This window comes from Anabas testudineus, chromosome 24 (assembly GCF_900324465.2).
Source record: "Anabas testudineus chromosome 24, fAnaTes1.2, whole genome shotgun sequence".
Classification (NCBI taxonomy): Eukaryota; Metazoa; Chordata; class Actinopteri; order Anabantiformes; family Anabantidae; genus Anabas; species Anabas testudineus.
This window is the reverse complement of record NC_046632.1, coordinates 14,159,181-14,173,593: the sequence shown is the minus strand read 5'-3', so window position 1 is coordinate 14,173,593 and position 14,413 is coordinate 14,159,181. Positions and strand designations below refer to the sequence as shown.

Sequence of the window (14,413 nt, the reverse complement as noted above, 5' to 3'; positions counted from 1 at the left end):
AGTCTGATGTTCTGAAATAATTTTTTGACCTTTGCTGAAAAACTGATTTGCAATAACACTGAAAACTCCCTCGACCATAATTTCCCCTTACTCTTCCACTTTCTGTTTCTTCTGGCAGTCGGACAGCCCTTACTCTGGTCACTCCAGCAGTAACACGCTATCCAGCACAGCTTCCAGCGGGGGCCACAGTGACAGTGATAAATGGTATGAAATGGGAGCAGGTGGAGGCTCCAGCGGTGACCAAGGTGACACAGAGCCCAATGGCCTGGGAGGAGGAGGCTATCTTCAAGGGGCGTCAGCTGACAGTGGCATTGACACCAGTTCTTATGGAGCCTCACACCACGCCCACCCACACTCCCACCATGGCAGCACCACATCCCTACTGGCTCCTAGTGGAGGCAGAGAGAGCAGGGAGAGGTCGGCTTCTCCGTGGCACAGCCCGACTGAAGGTGGCCGCAGGATGTTGGAGAGGTCACCTGCTGCTGCTGAGTCCCCAGGCCCCCCAGGAGAAAGGAGCCTGGAAGGAACAGGCCGAAGCCCACCCACTCATCTTCTTGTTAGAGACAGCAGCACCTACAGTCTGAGTGATGCTGGATCACACTCGAGGTCTGTCTGTTTTTATCATCTGTGATATTTGTGTGAGATGGAGGACAAGTTAATGTGTAGCTACAGTAACTTTATCTTACAAGGAAGTGAGTCCAAATCTGGGGTCAGGGCCACCTGTGTAGTAACATGAAGAATCAAAAACATTTCTGATATGTTTATTAGTTTTAAGTAGACTATTCAAATGAAACAGTCTCAGTAGTGATTCCCTCTTTGGTTGACTTCGCTTCGCTTGATCGCTTGGTAATTAAGGTTTAAAAGTCCAAAAGGTTGAGAACCAGGGCTTTAAATGAATCTAGGTTAGATTTAAATTCAGTGTTTATCACCAAAATACACGTCCCCAAAGAAAATCTAATGCAGCCTCGGGCTGAGGTAATCAGTGTCTGAAACAAATGGCAAACACAGTCAGTGCAGTGATTTTAAATTTACCTTTCCACCTTGTTATTTGTCATCTCTGATTTTGCCTGACTACTTACTGTGTGCTCCAAGCTCTCACTACTCAAGCCAGTATTTCTTCACCCACAAAGAAAAAAAAAACATTAGATTACTCCCTCTCAACAAGTCTTTCCTGGAAACCAAGTGCAGGAGTTATTTTAACTCCCTCTTGTCTTTGCACATTAGGCCTCAGGAAATGGGAACTTTTCATAACTGAACTCAAGTGCGGGGCTGACAGAAGTACAGTGTAGCACATGAACAAGTCTTAGTTCACCTGTTCTGATGGGGTCACAGTTTGTGGCCTTGACATCACAGCTGGACGGGCGGTTTGCAGTAAATATTTTGGAGGTATTATGTATAGTTTCCATTTATAACTCGGTAATAAACTGTTTGTTATCCCTAGACATTCTTACATAATGACAATGTTGCACTAAACTAACTAGTTACAGATCTTAATTGCCCTAAGATGTTTCATAAACTTTGGATTATGATATGGTTTTTATGTACAGTATCTTGCATCATTGTCCAAATACGTGTTTGTGGCAAATTGCTGTGATGACTAACTTTCCCCTTTCTCTGTTCCTGTGCTCCCTCCATCACTGCCAGGCACTCAGGTCACAGCTCCCCCAGAGAGGAGTCGTCATCCGCAGCCACTTCTCCTTCATCCCAGTCCTCAGTGTCCCCTGGGCCCAAGAGCTTCTATCCTCGCCAGGGAGCTCAGTCCAAGTACCTGATTGGCTGGAGGAAGCCTGGCTCCACCATCAACTCTGTGGACTTTGGAGACACACGCAAGTAAGGGTGAACCCCTCAAAAGCTTCTTAACAGGTCACGTCTTGTTGTTGACCCCACAGTAGGTAGTTGGTTTTCTCTGTGGCTCTGGTGGATCACCATCATAATCTCTCGGGTCATGTGGTATTGTATGTGTGCTTGTTAAGCTCATACAGTAATGTTCTATCCATGTTGAGACTGCGTCATAATTGAACTTTCATGACCACGGTAGTGTTTTTATATCAGACCACACGATGCATTTTGTGCCACCCTTATGTGTATAATGAGGTGACAAAATAGGATGTTACTAGTGTTACAATGACAGTCTTTATTGCAGGGCTGCTGTAGAGACTGCATTTGTTCCATCACTTGTCCACCCACTGTACTTTCCTTTTGACACCTTTTTTTGTAGTAAGAATATGCATACTACATGATTACCTCCCTGTGGTGGAAGTGAGTATTACACTGAAGGACTAACAATGATGTACCGGTTAAATGTAATTTACTGGTATATGGCTCTACCGTTGAAACTTAGTGACCACAGAAGCTTAGTTATTATGAGAATACAACAATAATACAGGAATAGTGCATAACCTAGCGATACCTAGTTTTCTGAATGACTGTGTCTGTGTGTGTGTTTAGGAAGTCTCCAGGCGAGAGTGGAGGGGACGTTGTCCCAACACCAGCAGCCAGACCGTCTCTCAGAGACATGCATTCACCCCAGCCCCACGCTAAATCTACTATGGAGGAAGATGTGAAGAGACATAGTACTCCAGACAGTCCTCCACCACCACGAAGACATAAGGAAAAGGTACTTATATATATAAATAAGAGCCTAATAATTACTAGAAATTAAACTCCTTAAACATATTATTACTATGCAAAAAAGGTAGAGCATGTGCGCAAGTGCACATGCACAACACACACAACAACACATACAGTAAATGGTTACGATTTGTATTGGCTTGTACATTTTGCTTTAGAAGAGATGCAACAGGCTGGCCTGAAGGTTTATTACATTGTGGATATACAGTATTGATTGTTTGTTATGACACAAAATTAAACTTTGATAGGGGCACCTATAAAATCAGGCTCCAGCCCCCTCCCTTTGCCACTCCAAATATTTGTACTTATGGGTTCCAGATACATACACATTCTCTAGTTAAATAGTACCTTCTCCATTTAAAAGTCTTGTACACATTTCAAGCTCCATTTTGTGAGACCCCAGTCATCCATACATATAAGACATGGTTTCAGATTTTGTCTTTTAATAATATGAAGGTGGCACTCCTGTTATCCTTCCACCTCTAATTTTTACAGCACAGCCAGAAGTCCCCACCAGGGCAGCCTCTCAGCCGCCGCCGATCACTCCATCGTACCCTGTCAGACGAGAGCATCTATCGTGGCCAGAGGCTTCCTTCCCTAAGTGATTCGGTGGTTGAGCCGGCACTGGGCACTGATGTTCTCTTCAGCTGCTCCACCCTCCCACGCTCACCAACAACCCGTGGGGTGCCCCTGCGACGGCCCTCCTATAAGTTGGGTGTCAAACTCCATGGTGAGTGCAGTAGTTCAAGTAGTTTTACCGGTGCGGGGTAATCCATCCGAGATAGAAATAAAAGAGTGAAGTATTGTAGATGCTGGATTTTGACAGATTTAATCAGATCCAGATGTGTATCTGCTGCTCCCTTTGGATCTACTGTAGATGATGTCAATAGAAAGGATGTGAACACAAGTTTTACATGTCTATAGGTGATCTTTCTGCATCTGACACATCATTGGTTGATTTGGTGGAGCGTCACCGTGGACCCCTCCCTCCAGAGCTGATGCCACTTCCGTCCTCAGACAGGGACAGTCCCCTCGAGTGGACACACCTCGTGGATGTGGCCAGCACCTTTGAGACTGAGAGAAACACACACTACGGTATGACCAATTACTAATGTCTTTGATGTTGTTTGTCCTCTTTGGACACATTGATTAAATAAGCTGAAGCTTACCTTTGATGTAAAAAAAACAGTATTTCTGTATTCTGTATTCTGCATTTTCTATTTTCTATTTCTCTATGTTTGTTATTTATGATTCTATAAATTATGATACAGTCCAGAGAAGTTACGTGTTTGGAGATTCAAATCGCAGAAGCAGCGGTGCCTCAAGTCCCCAACAGCCTCACATAGAGCTGCAGCCTGCTCCACTGTCTCGTCCATCATCTAGGTAATGTACCCTGTTAATACCTAAATATGATTATAGCCATAGTAGTGACACAGAGACAACTCCCAAGAAATCCACTAGAAACACATTAGGTGGCCTCAGAATGCAGCTACTGGATAAACTGAAATCAGTGAGATCAGTGGGTCTTTGTCTAGCTCCTGTTTGGCTCAGTGATGTTTTGTTTTGCTGGTGTTGTTTAGTGTCTGATGTGGTCACTCATAGTTCTGAGTGTGTCAAATAAATGTTTAAACAAATTTAAATTTAATTAGCAACTGTTACTGAATGTATTAACAGTGGGTCACTAATAGACTGTTTGTTTTGTCTTCCCACAGTGAGGGTCACATAGGGCTGGAGAGGAAGGTGACAAAACTGGAGGCTATGGTAAAGATGCTCCAAGAAGACCTGAAGAAGGTGGGTAGCACCCAAACCACTAATCATTTAGTCGACCACTATCTTACATATACAGTACAGTACATACCCCACCAATGTCTCTATGTATACTGTACCCCATCTACTACTCTATGTTCTTATTTTGTGGCTCCCCGTCTCTATTCCGGTGCTGCTGAAGGATGAAAAATGAAGGCACTGGTTAATTTGCATGCAGCAGGGAAGGAGCGATGTTTTGTCTTGAATAGAAAATCCACAGTCAGCAGTTGAGCAATGCCACTGTTGTGTTGGTTCCTGTCTGCTGCTGATGTACACCCACTCATTATTTTCCAGTTTGTATCTACATTTTATTTATCTCCTTTAAATTACCAGGCAAACGCCTTGAAACCAGCTTTCAGGGATGCAGGGTTTGCTCAGATTAATGTGATTGATGCTCTTCACACACTTACCGTAATCCAAAGCTGGCTCTACAGTTCTTGGAGATTTTTTGATAGCACACTTACTGTATACTACAAATATCACATTGTTCTCCTAACAGTCTCACTCATAGCGAAATGTAAGAAATAGTCGTTTCTCATTTCAAAGAACCTGCCTGCTGAAAAACAGTCGACTCTGACAGTGAAGAAAATAAGTTCGCTTGGTGAACCACTGGTCAGTTTGTACCAAGAAAACATTTCTGCTGTCATCTTACCATCAGCGCCAGCTTTTACTGTTGACAACACAATGGATGAATTGATATCCAGTTTGGGAAGCCAGTGCAATCAGACATGGACAGTAGCTTTATCACCTTGTTTTTAGTTGATGGGGCTTGAAAATTAAAAGTCCTCCAGTGCCTCTGCAGCACAACTTTTAAAGGTTTGTGTTGTTTTGAGCTGCTAGTTGCAGATTTTGTGTCCTACCCGCTAACAAGTCTGACCTTTTACAAAAAGTATGAAAAGTTTTCACCTGATAGATTGCTCCACTCCAGGTGTGATTTATCACTTATTAGCTTTTATTCGTATTAAACTTAAAGCCTTCTGTGAAATGCTGGAAATAATGAGCTGTCTGCATTTTGTCTTTTTAATGGCAGCAGTAAGATGAATTTAACACCAAGAAAACTAATACGCTTCACTCTCACCTCCATCACCCCTTTAAGCTTGGAACAATCACCGTGGAGCTGATTGATAGCATGAAGATGCACTCTCAGGTTACCTTGACCTGGCTTAATGCTGAAGGATCACCATTCTGTTCGTGCACCCAATTATGGATTTATTTTTGATATTTTGTTTATTGCCAGTCTATGCACAACACTCTCAGGTTCCACCTAAACCTAAGACAGACAAATAATAGTGAAACATTCATTCTCATGATTGTTCGTCTACAGGAGCGGGAAGAAAAGGTGCGGCTTCAGGCTCAGATCAAGAGGCTCTGGGAGGACAACCAGAGACTGCAGGAGGAGTCCCAGACATCTGCTGCCAAGCTGAAGAAGTTCACGGAGTGGGTCTTCAACACCATTGACATGAACTGACCACCTGCGCGTTTTAGTCCGCACATGCACACACACAAACGCATACAACAGCACACACCTGGTAGGAGTCTTGATGGAGAGGCAGAGGTGGGGGCCGACACCGACAAGAAATCGTGCACAGGAACAGAGGCTTGTTGTTAGCCTGACACTGAACCCTCCAACCATCTTCTATTGGCTTCAAACATCAGGGGCTTTTTTTTTGCCAACCACTCTCAATCTCCACCTGCTCAGTTTCTCAGGATGAGGCTGTAGATAAATGGGAGTTTATCCAACTCTGACGGACTGGCCTCAGACTTCCTATAGAACCACACGATGCTGCTGCATTCATCCTTCTCTCATCTTGCTTTGACAAATTTGATAGAATTGCCAACAAAGCGGGAAGCACTTTTCTTCCATTCTCTTTCTAAAGAAGTCAAATTTTCCTTTTCCAGATATTTCGCAGGTGAACATAAACTATCTTCTCAGTCCACCATGACAACCCACAGTAGATAGCTGCCCTCTTTGGGTTCTTGATTGCTCTTTTATTTTTTTTAAACACATTTCCCGTTGTTACCTGGCTTTTCTCTTCTCTACAAGGTGAAAGTATCTTGTGCCAAACTAAAACCCATCACAGCGGAGGGTAGCAGGATGCCCGTGATATGCCATATAAAGTGAGTCAGGTACGCAGCCAGCGACTAAGAGTGTGCTATAACACAAGGAAACACAGTTAGTTTATCTAAAGCCACTGAACACAGGGAGCTTTTTATTTCCTTCACATTTATATGGAGAGAAGATTGTCGTCTCTTTCCGGTCCTCAAAGCTGAAAGTTGACCGTCAGCTGCCGACATGTAGGCAGTCCCATCTGCCTTTGTATAGGAGGGAAACCTGGATTTTGTACAGTTCCATTTTTTTCCCCTCTGCGTCACTCAGATCTGGATTACAGCATCCTATCTGCCTCAACAGCACAAACCAACACCTGACAGAGGACTACATTTAGAAGCCATCTTTTAGTGGTGCCATAAAGCAAGACTGGTATCCAGAGTGCTTTGGCCCATCCCCGTTGTATGTGTCTTAAAAGCAATAGGAAGAAGTCAGGACTCCTGTCTTTCTCTCACAAAAAGAAGGACGATTGATGTGGGACAGGATGAAGGTTACATTTACCATTCTCTGCTGAACATACACCTCCATCCAATTCCACTGCACATCATCGTTTAGGACGAAGGAAAGAGAGGACACCACGCATGACCAGACTGGAATACAGAGAGACAGCTGATAATAAGTGACAGACATTATTTGGGATGGCAATATAAAGGGGAGGGGGGGTTCTGAGGTTAATTTATTTCCTTGTATTATAACTCCAATAAATAAGTTGTTCTACTCGTACAGTACAACTGACATCAGTGTTTAGTTCCTCAAGAAAAAGGTCACTAGCTATATTATTTAAATGGCTTTCTTTCTTAATTTTGGCTAAACGCCTGACTATATGCTTTTTATTCTGTATTATGTTGTATTTTGTGGTGCCCAAGCCTGCTGTCGTGTTGCTTACAGTGCCCTCTAGTGATGACCAGTGGAAATGTCATGATTATTAAGTGTGCTGCCAGTCACTCTGTATTTTTCTAAAACCTCTTCAGGAAACAGTCTGGCATCAAGCGGGAGGCCACACAAACGCACAGGACAGGAAGAGTCATCAGAAGCCAGCTATGAGAGACAAATAAAAAAGTTCTAAAGATCTATTTTGATAAAGGGAGTGAAGCTTGGTGTGAGTGTTGTCAGTGCTCAAATTCAAACATCTATAGTTTTCTTCCGGTTCAGTATTTGTCGAGAACGTGATGATGTTTTGATAAAATAATTCATCGGGGGTGACATTTGTCATTAGATTACACTACCCATGGAGAGAGGGAGCTGCAGTAACTACTGTACCAGTGGCAGTGTGTGTGTTGTCATTGTGTGAATGTACATCAGTCTATCCAGCTGTGCCTACTCTCACTCATTTTGGCCATTTACTCCAAGACAGAGCAGGGACGTGCCTTTGAAACAGCACCTGGGGAACAGATAAAAGGGGTACTACTCTTCATCCTGAAACACAAACACACCTGGTAAAACACACACACACACACACACAGTCACTTTTCTCACTTATTGTTTTTAATTTAATTTAAATTTTAAAGTTCATAGTCACAGATGCAGACTGGGCCCCATAAGTACTTGTTGGGGGAATCTGTGGCGAGGCTTCAGTCTTTCTTTTGTTCAGATGAATATGTTGTGACAAACGGACCAGGCAGTGAGTGTGTATGAAGTGAAGTGCATGGAAATGCGTCCGTGTGTGTGCCTTTGCATTCAGTTACATGCAGTATATCATTCAGACCAGCTGGCCCCTGTAATAAGATTGTATCGGAAGAAAATGTTTCCCAAAACACAAAGCTACTTACAACACAAGCAGAAGACACAAAGCTATTTCCTCAGCCAATCGCACAACTGCAAGAGTGTTGGGGGGGGGTTATTTCAGATCGCGTTCAAGCCTTAATCTGCAGTCTTTTACTATCAAAGAACAAAAAGTTCCCGTGAATTTATTAAAGTTCTGTTGCATCTTAAATAAATGCAGCATATAGCAGAAACCTGGTACCTGGTCTGAATGTAAAGAGAATTTAAACAAGCCTCAAGAAATGTGATGTTTACTATAACTGACATTCAGCTCTGCAGGTTTGCAGGGAGATGAGTGATGGACAAAAAAACAAAAACAAAAAAAGAAGTGAAAGTCTTGGTTCTGTTTTAAGAATCTCCTGTCACTCTGTATGGATGATAACGAGACCAGTGGACAGTCGATAGCTCAAGTGTTTAATGAGAATATCAACAGTTAATGGTTGTTGTAGTGATAATCCAATAATGTGAAATTCTCAAAATATTCACTACAGACGAGTCGTGTAGGCAGAAATGTTCCCAATCCATGAAGTTTTGCCTGTAATTTGTTTGCCATGAACACTGGTTTCCTGTCCAGAAGTACGTCGTTGTTCAAATGATGACTAATAGGTAACGTTTCGTATTTTATTGTACATGGAAAGTGCTCTAGTTTTTGTATTTCAGATGAAGTATGGCCAAATGACAAACTGTGCAGTGCAGATGTTTTGCTTTAAAAAAGTAGGATGTTAGATATAGTTGTCAACCACACAAACACAGTCCAGTTTGATTTTGATTTTCTTTTTTACAGTGCATATGGTTTTGTTTTAGTTTCCTCGGCTTCCTTTTTGTTGCTTTTCGGATGAATATGAGAAATGTGAATGTGCATATGTTTAAATGTTCCATTTTGTAATATCTTCTTTTCGAGATCCTTTGCACAATGTTTTCTATAAAGGATCGCGTTTACAGGTTTTGGATTGAAGAAGGATGAATCGATCCATTCCTGTGCAATATTGGAGTTTTCCTGCCAGTGCAGTTCCCGACTAACAGAGGAAGGTGCTCGATTTCCTCGCTTCAAAAAAAAATTGAACTCTCCTTTACTTAAGGCATTTCTGATGTGATGAGAGCAGAGTGGGTGTTGTTTGTACTGTAGGTTTGCTGGTTTTCAATCAAGCACAACTTGCGAGGACAGTGATTGCATCAAGGGAGGAACGTTTCACAAAGCGTAGAGTCTCGGCTTACACTGATCCTGTTTGTTTCCTTCTGTTGGAACAGAGCACGAACTGGACAGCTCTGACTGGAAAATAAAGCACACAATTTCAAGAGGACCTTAAGTTTTGCAGAATTAAAAAAGAAATACTGTTTACATCCTGGAACCATTGTCTTTGTAACATGTAAAGGTATGAAAAAGACATTTGCAGTGATCACAGTATTAAAGTTTATGAAATAAATAAATGCTGTATTGATTTGTGGTGCCGTTGACTTGTTTTAAAGCAGAAACATCATTTGTCATATGTGTTTTTCTTGCTCCCTCCCTTCTCCTACCTACAGTACAGTAAGTCGATGTGGATTTGCTTTTCTCTCTCCTGCAGAGCTACTGTCTGATTGTATCTTCAGTGAGTAACTACTGAGTGAGGAGAGAGGAGAGGTGTGTGGCTGCTCCTCAGGCACCTGTTGTTCTCTTATCACACTGATTCACCTGATTGCACTTTAACTGCTCTCTCAGAGCTGGGAACCACCTCACCTGTTATTCACCTGTGCTACTCACCTCGGCCGTCATTACGCTGGAGCTGCTCCCACTGCTGAAGCCGATAACAGGAAATAATTGTAACATCATTCAAGATACTGATATTTCTACCTTTAAACGTAATTAAAGAAACAGCAGTCTGATTCATTTAGCTATAATAATACAGAAATAAGGGAACTTCAGTCACTGTTTACACAGTTATCCTGATGATGCTATGAACGGGTAAAAAGTTTATCTTAAAATATGATATGACTCTTGAATTTCCCTTTATGCTGCAATAAAAACCACGTCACTTCTTCATTATGATGAAAACCAAAACACTGATATTCCCTCTGCTGAAACAATAACAGGCATCACCTCCTTTCCTCATTTTTTGTCTCAGCAAAGAGACAAAACAATAGAGGAGTTGATGAGGCACAGAATGACCCGTGCTTGTTTCATTATGTCATTTTTGTGCAGACCAAAGATGAGTTATCGTGGGCACAGGTGGAGTATGTGGAGGCTGACTCACCTGGATTTCCTTTGCAGGATTTTCTACCGAGATGAGCACAAGACTGTCTGATGTGCTCTTTGTGCCTGTAAGAGGTTGTTTGCACAAAGGTAAATATGCACCTCTGGGTTTAAAATGAGACCATCATTGTTTCCAAGATTCAGAGATTATTATTCTTAACGTGTAAGTTAGTAGCGGCGCACTAAGGGACCAAAAGTCTCTTTCAGTTGTATCTCTGCCAGATGTTTGTCTTCATTTTTCAACATAATCAAAAAAAAAAAAAAAAATGCACCACCATTAAAAAGTCATCAAGAATCAGGTGCCCCAGTTGCCTTTTATCTGAAAAGTATGAAAATTCATGTGTGTGTTATGCTGTTGGTTGGGTTTTTAGCCACTTGGGGGAAGTGTGGTGAGCTGTAAACACATCATTTTCATATTCCTACTGTTATAATGCTGATATGATAAACGTGTCTGCACGTCTACAATAACACACACGCAGGGACCAGTGTTCATTTCCAGATGCGGATGCTGACCTGCCCTGACGACCGGCTGTGGTTGTGACATTGATCACATTAATAAATGAAGGAAATTTAGTGTGTAGTCACATGGTTTTATATTTTTATTATTATGTTGTCCAAAGCTCTATTCTTCCCTATCTGTCACCTACACTTGATGAAACCTAAACAGCTCTTTGCTTTCAGTGTCTTCTCCCTGAATTACATGTGGATATTTGCTTCTTTGTACCTCACCTGTAAAAGCATCTGCCAAATGTAAACGTAATGTAAATGTAATGTATCGTCCTGCACTGTTTGTATTCCACAATCAGGGAAATCAAAGTAAAAGTGGATGGTTGATTGATTAAATCTCAGGTCTATCTAGAAGTAGAGTCGTGACAATTCTTTCTTATGTCTTGTCTTGTGCTTCTTCAATCGGAGGAAAGGCGGTGGGATTTCACAAACGTATCCTCCAGGGTGGTTTTGTTCCTTCCCTGCCTGAATAGGCTCGAGTTCATTTGCAAAAAAAAAAAAAAAAAAAAAAAACAGTGCATATGCACCTCTGGGTTTAAAGAGAAACTGAATCCAGGAACAAAACCACCCAGGAGGATAAATTTGTGGAATCCTACCAACTTTCCTCAGACTGAAGAAGCGACTAACCTATGGTCTCCACTGAGTAGCCAGTGGTTAACTGTGAAAAGCATGTGACAGACGCACATTTAAATTTAAAAAGTAATTGTCATTTTAAACAGCTTCTCGTGATAATTAAAGGTGATCGATCTGCTAAAATTATATTAGGTTTAAAAACACTGAGATGAATAAGCTGGGAGCAGCAGAGACAGAACCATATGCCATCAACAAAAGAACTCAGAACGGTCGAGAAGAACTTGAAAAATCTAAAAATATTGCACACATCAGCTTTAATTACACTGTAAACGTGTATGGCACCTTGATGCTTTTATCCCACACACTCCAGCAGCTTGCACAGTGCCATTACGTGTCCGTGCGGCTCTCAGGCACTCAAGGAGCGTTTTGTTCTTCAGAGGCAGAGCTTTGTTGATTGCTGTTATTCTAGACGGGAACTGCTTTTAAGGTGATTCGTCGATTTACACAATACTGTAGCTGTCGGTCTGTGTCACTGTGTGTGATGGTAGTCAGCAGACTGTACCAGTGAGACGCAGCTGCACTGTTTCTATTTTGGAGCTCACTTTTTATAAGATGTGAGGCATCGTGAGAAGCTCTAATTAGTCTCTTAACAAAGACTTGGACTGGCTCGCAGAAAAGTGATTTTGCAAAGTTGATACTGAAACCGTTCCAAATGCTTCCTCCAGGCACTTCAGCTGAATTGAATAAAAATTGCCACTGAATGTTTTAATTTGGTCAAAAATGATCAGTGAAGTCTTAATAAGTCACCTCTTAATTTGCAGGTTAGAGTTTCCCTGCCTGACATGCTGACCTCCTCCACACTATCCTTTAGATTTACATCAGGAGCTTCTGGTAGAACCGGGAAGAATTAAATTGCAGGACGGAGCAACTGAAATGAAATGAGCCTGTTTGCATTGAAATTAGCCACTTAAGGTGATCTCGGGGCCTGATTAGTATGCCCCTGGATGTTCCAGGCACGCCCAACAGCACTGAGGGATTATATATCCCATCTGGCCTGGAAATACCTTGAGACGTCCGATGGGAACAAATAAACATGTGAGCTAATGTGCTTGTTGTGTTTTTATGGAGCCACAACTCAGCAGCAGAAACTCAGAATGTGCTTTTATTTTGGTAGGAATGTTTTCAGCTGGTGCTCAGGGTTTAATCGGAGTTTATTCAATTTAAAACTCATTTACCTCACTTTAGTTGATCTTTCATCAGTTTTTAAAGGCACCAAATGTGGGACAACACCCACCCATCCACTTACCAACACACACACATGCACATGCACACCCTTGGGATTTCCACTTCCTGTTCACTGTTAATAATTCAGTGGGTCCAGAGTGAACGCTGTAGTTTCCACAAGTACACACGATGATGATGATGTGTCAGGGCAGAGTGGTCCATTAGTATCAATTTCATTTTTGACGACAGTTAGCTGGGGAGTGCATGTATTGATCTGTGAGCTCGCTCATGTCCATTTTTCCATTTGTGCACTGATCTGCAGAAGGAAGTGAGAAAGCCAACAAAGAGAGGAACTACTGGCGTTTGAAGCACGCTGCCACTCCACTCTCTGTCCCAGTAAACTTCTATTGAATTAGGCCATCAAATATTTTTAGTCTCCGCCACCAGCCGTGAGAATGTGCCGCCTGAATCACTGTAAACACGCTGCGCTGCACGATGCTTAATGTGAGATCTGGTTACATGCACAGGCTCACTCACACATAGTGAGGGAGCTGAACTGCTCCTGGCTACAGTAAGCACCCAGTTTCCTCCTTTAGTCCATCATTGCATCAGATACTTTGATGTGCCTCAGTTCTCGGCCCAAAAGTCCCCCATCAGCTAAGAGGTTATCTGCCGGGCCTGCGGCTCCCTGGTTTCAAGCTGTTAGACTTGCATGTGCTCTGGAGGAGAAATCAAAGGAGATTATGCTGAGAGAGAAAGAGGGGGGGGGAGGGGGAGCGAGGGGATGGTTTGAAGAAAATGAGTTTAGCTCAGTTTGATAGTTTGAGCAGAAAGGAGAACAGTGTATAACGTTTACTGTTGGGTAGATGTTAGAAACCCCCTTTTAATAAAGACCCTCTGTGTTTTTATTTAACAGTTAACTCGTTATCGTCAGAGATAATCAACTCATCAACGCATTCATGTTTCACTGTACAACTTCAAAACACCATCACAAACTGAAAGTGAGTCTGCAAAGTGGTATCAACTGCATTCATCGCAGTCATTAAACTCTATATTTAACATGAAAAATCTGTATTAACTGTGAAGCTGAGAACAGTTTCCTGTTAACAGGAGCTAGTGACACCTCTGGTGTTTGCCTCAGGGCTGCCACACACTGTTATTTACCAATATTCTCATCTCCTGTCTGAAGCACCATGAGGTTTCAATCCCCACATATCCGGAGGCAACAAGTAAAACACGATGTGATGTAATAGTAAAGTCACCTCGTTTTGTGTTTGGACAAACAAGAAATACAAAAAAAGTAAGCGAGTGCAGATGTTAGTGTGTTGGAAATCACATAAAGCACTTGAACACAAACGCTTGATTGTCTGAGCTGCAGGTTTTTGATTGGAGAGTTGTGGAACCATCAGAAGAAAAGATGGAAAAGAAATTGACATTGATTGGAAAATTTGTGTTTTTCAGAATCCAGCACTGCAATGGTTGGAGTACAAAGCCCTGCATGTGTGGCTGCTGTCTACTGCTTTTGTATACTTGTATTTGCAGTAGGAGTATACAGGAGAGAGAGAGGGGCTGCT

The 14,413-nt window shown here is 42.2% G+C and overlaps 1 protein-coding gene across 4 annotated transcripts in view; it reads left to right on the top strand.

Moving 5' to 3' along the window:
• The window catches only part of sipa1l1 (signal-induced proliferation-associated 1 like 1), a 62,699-nt gene extending 52,979 nt beyond the window's left edge, over positions 1-9,720 (top strand). For all 4 annotated transcript variants that reach the window (XM_026341092.1, XM_026341093.1, XM_026341090.1 and 1 more), the window contains 9 exons: positions 119-606; positions 1,645-1,830; positions 2,449-2,617; positions 3,127-3,361; positions 3,556-3,726; positions 3,903-4,014; positions 4,344-4,422; positions 5,762-5,874; positions 7,516-9,720. In XM_026341092.1, the coding sequence (XP_026196877.1) occupies positions 119-606; positions 1,645-1,830; positions 2,449-2,617; positions 3,127-3,361; positions 3,556-3,726; positions 3,903-4,014; positions 4,344-4,422; positions 5,762-5,874; positions 7,516-7,588 (1,626 nt within the window). In that variant the 3' untranslated portion in view covers positions 7,589-9,720. The remainder of the gene's footprint in view (positions 1-118; positions 607-1,644; positions 1,831-2,448; positions 2,618-3,126; positions 3,362-3,555; positions 3,727-3,902; positions 4,015-4,343; positions 4,423-5,761; positions 5,875-7,515) is intronic.
• Positions 9,721-14,413: the final 4,693 nt, after the last annotated feature.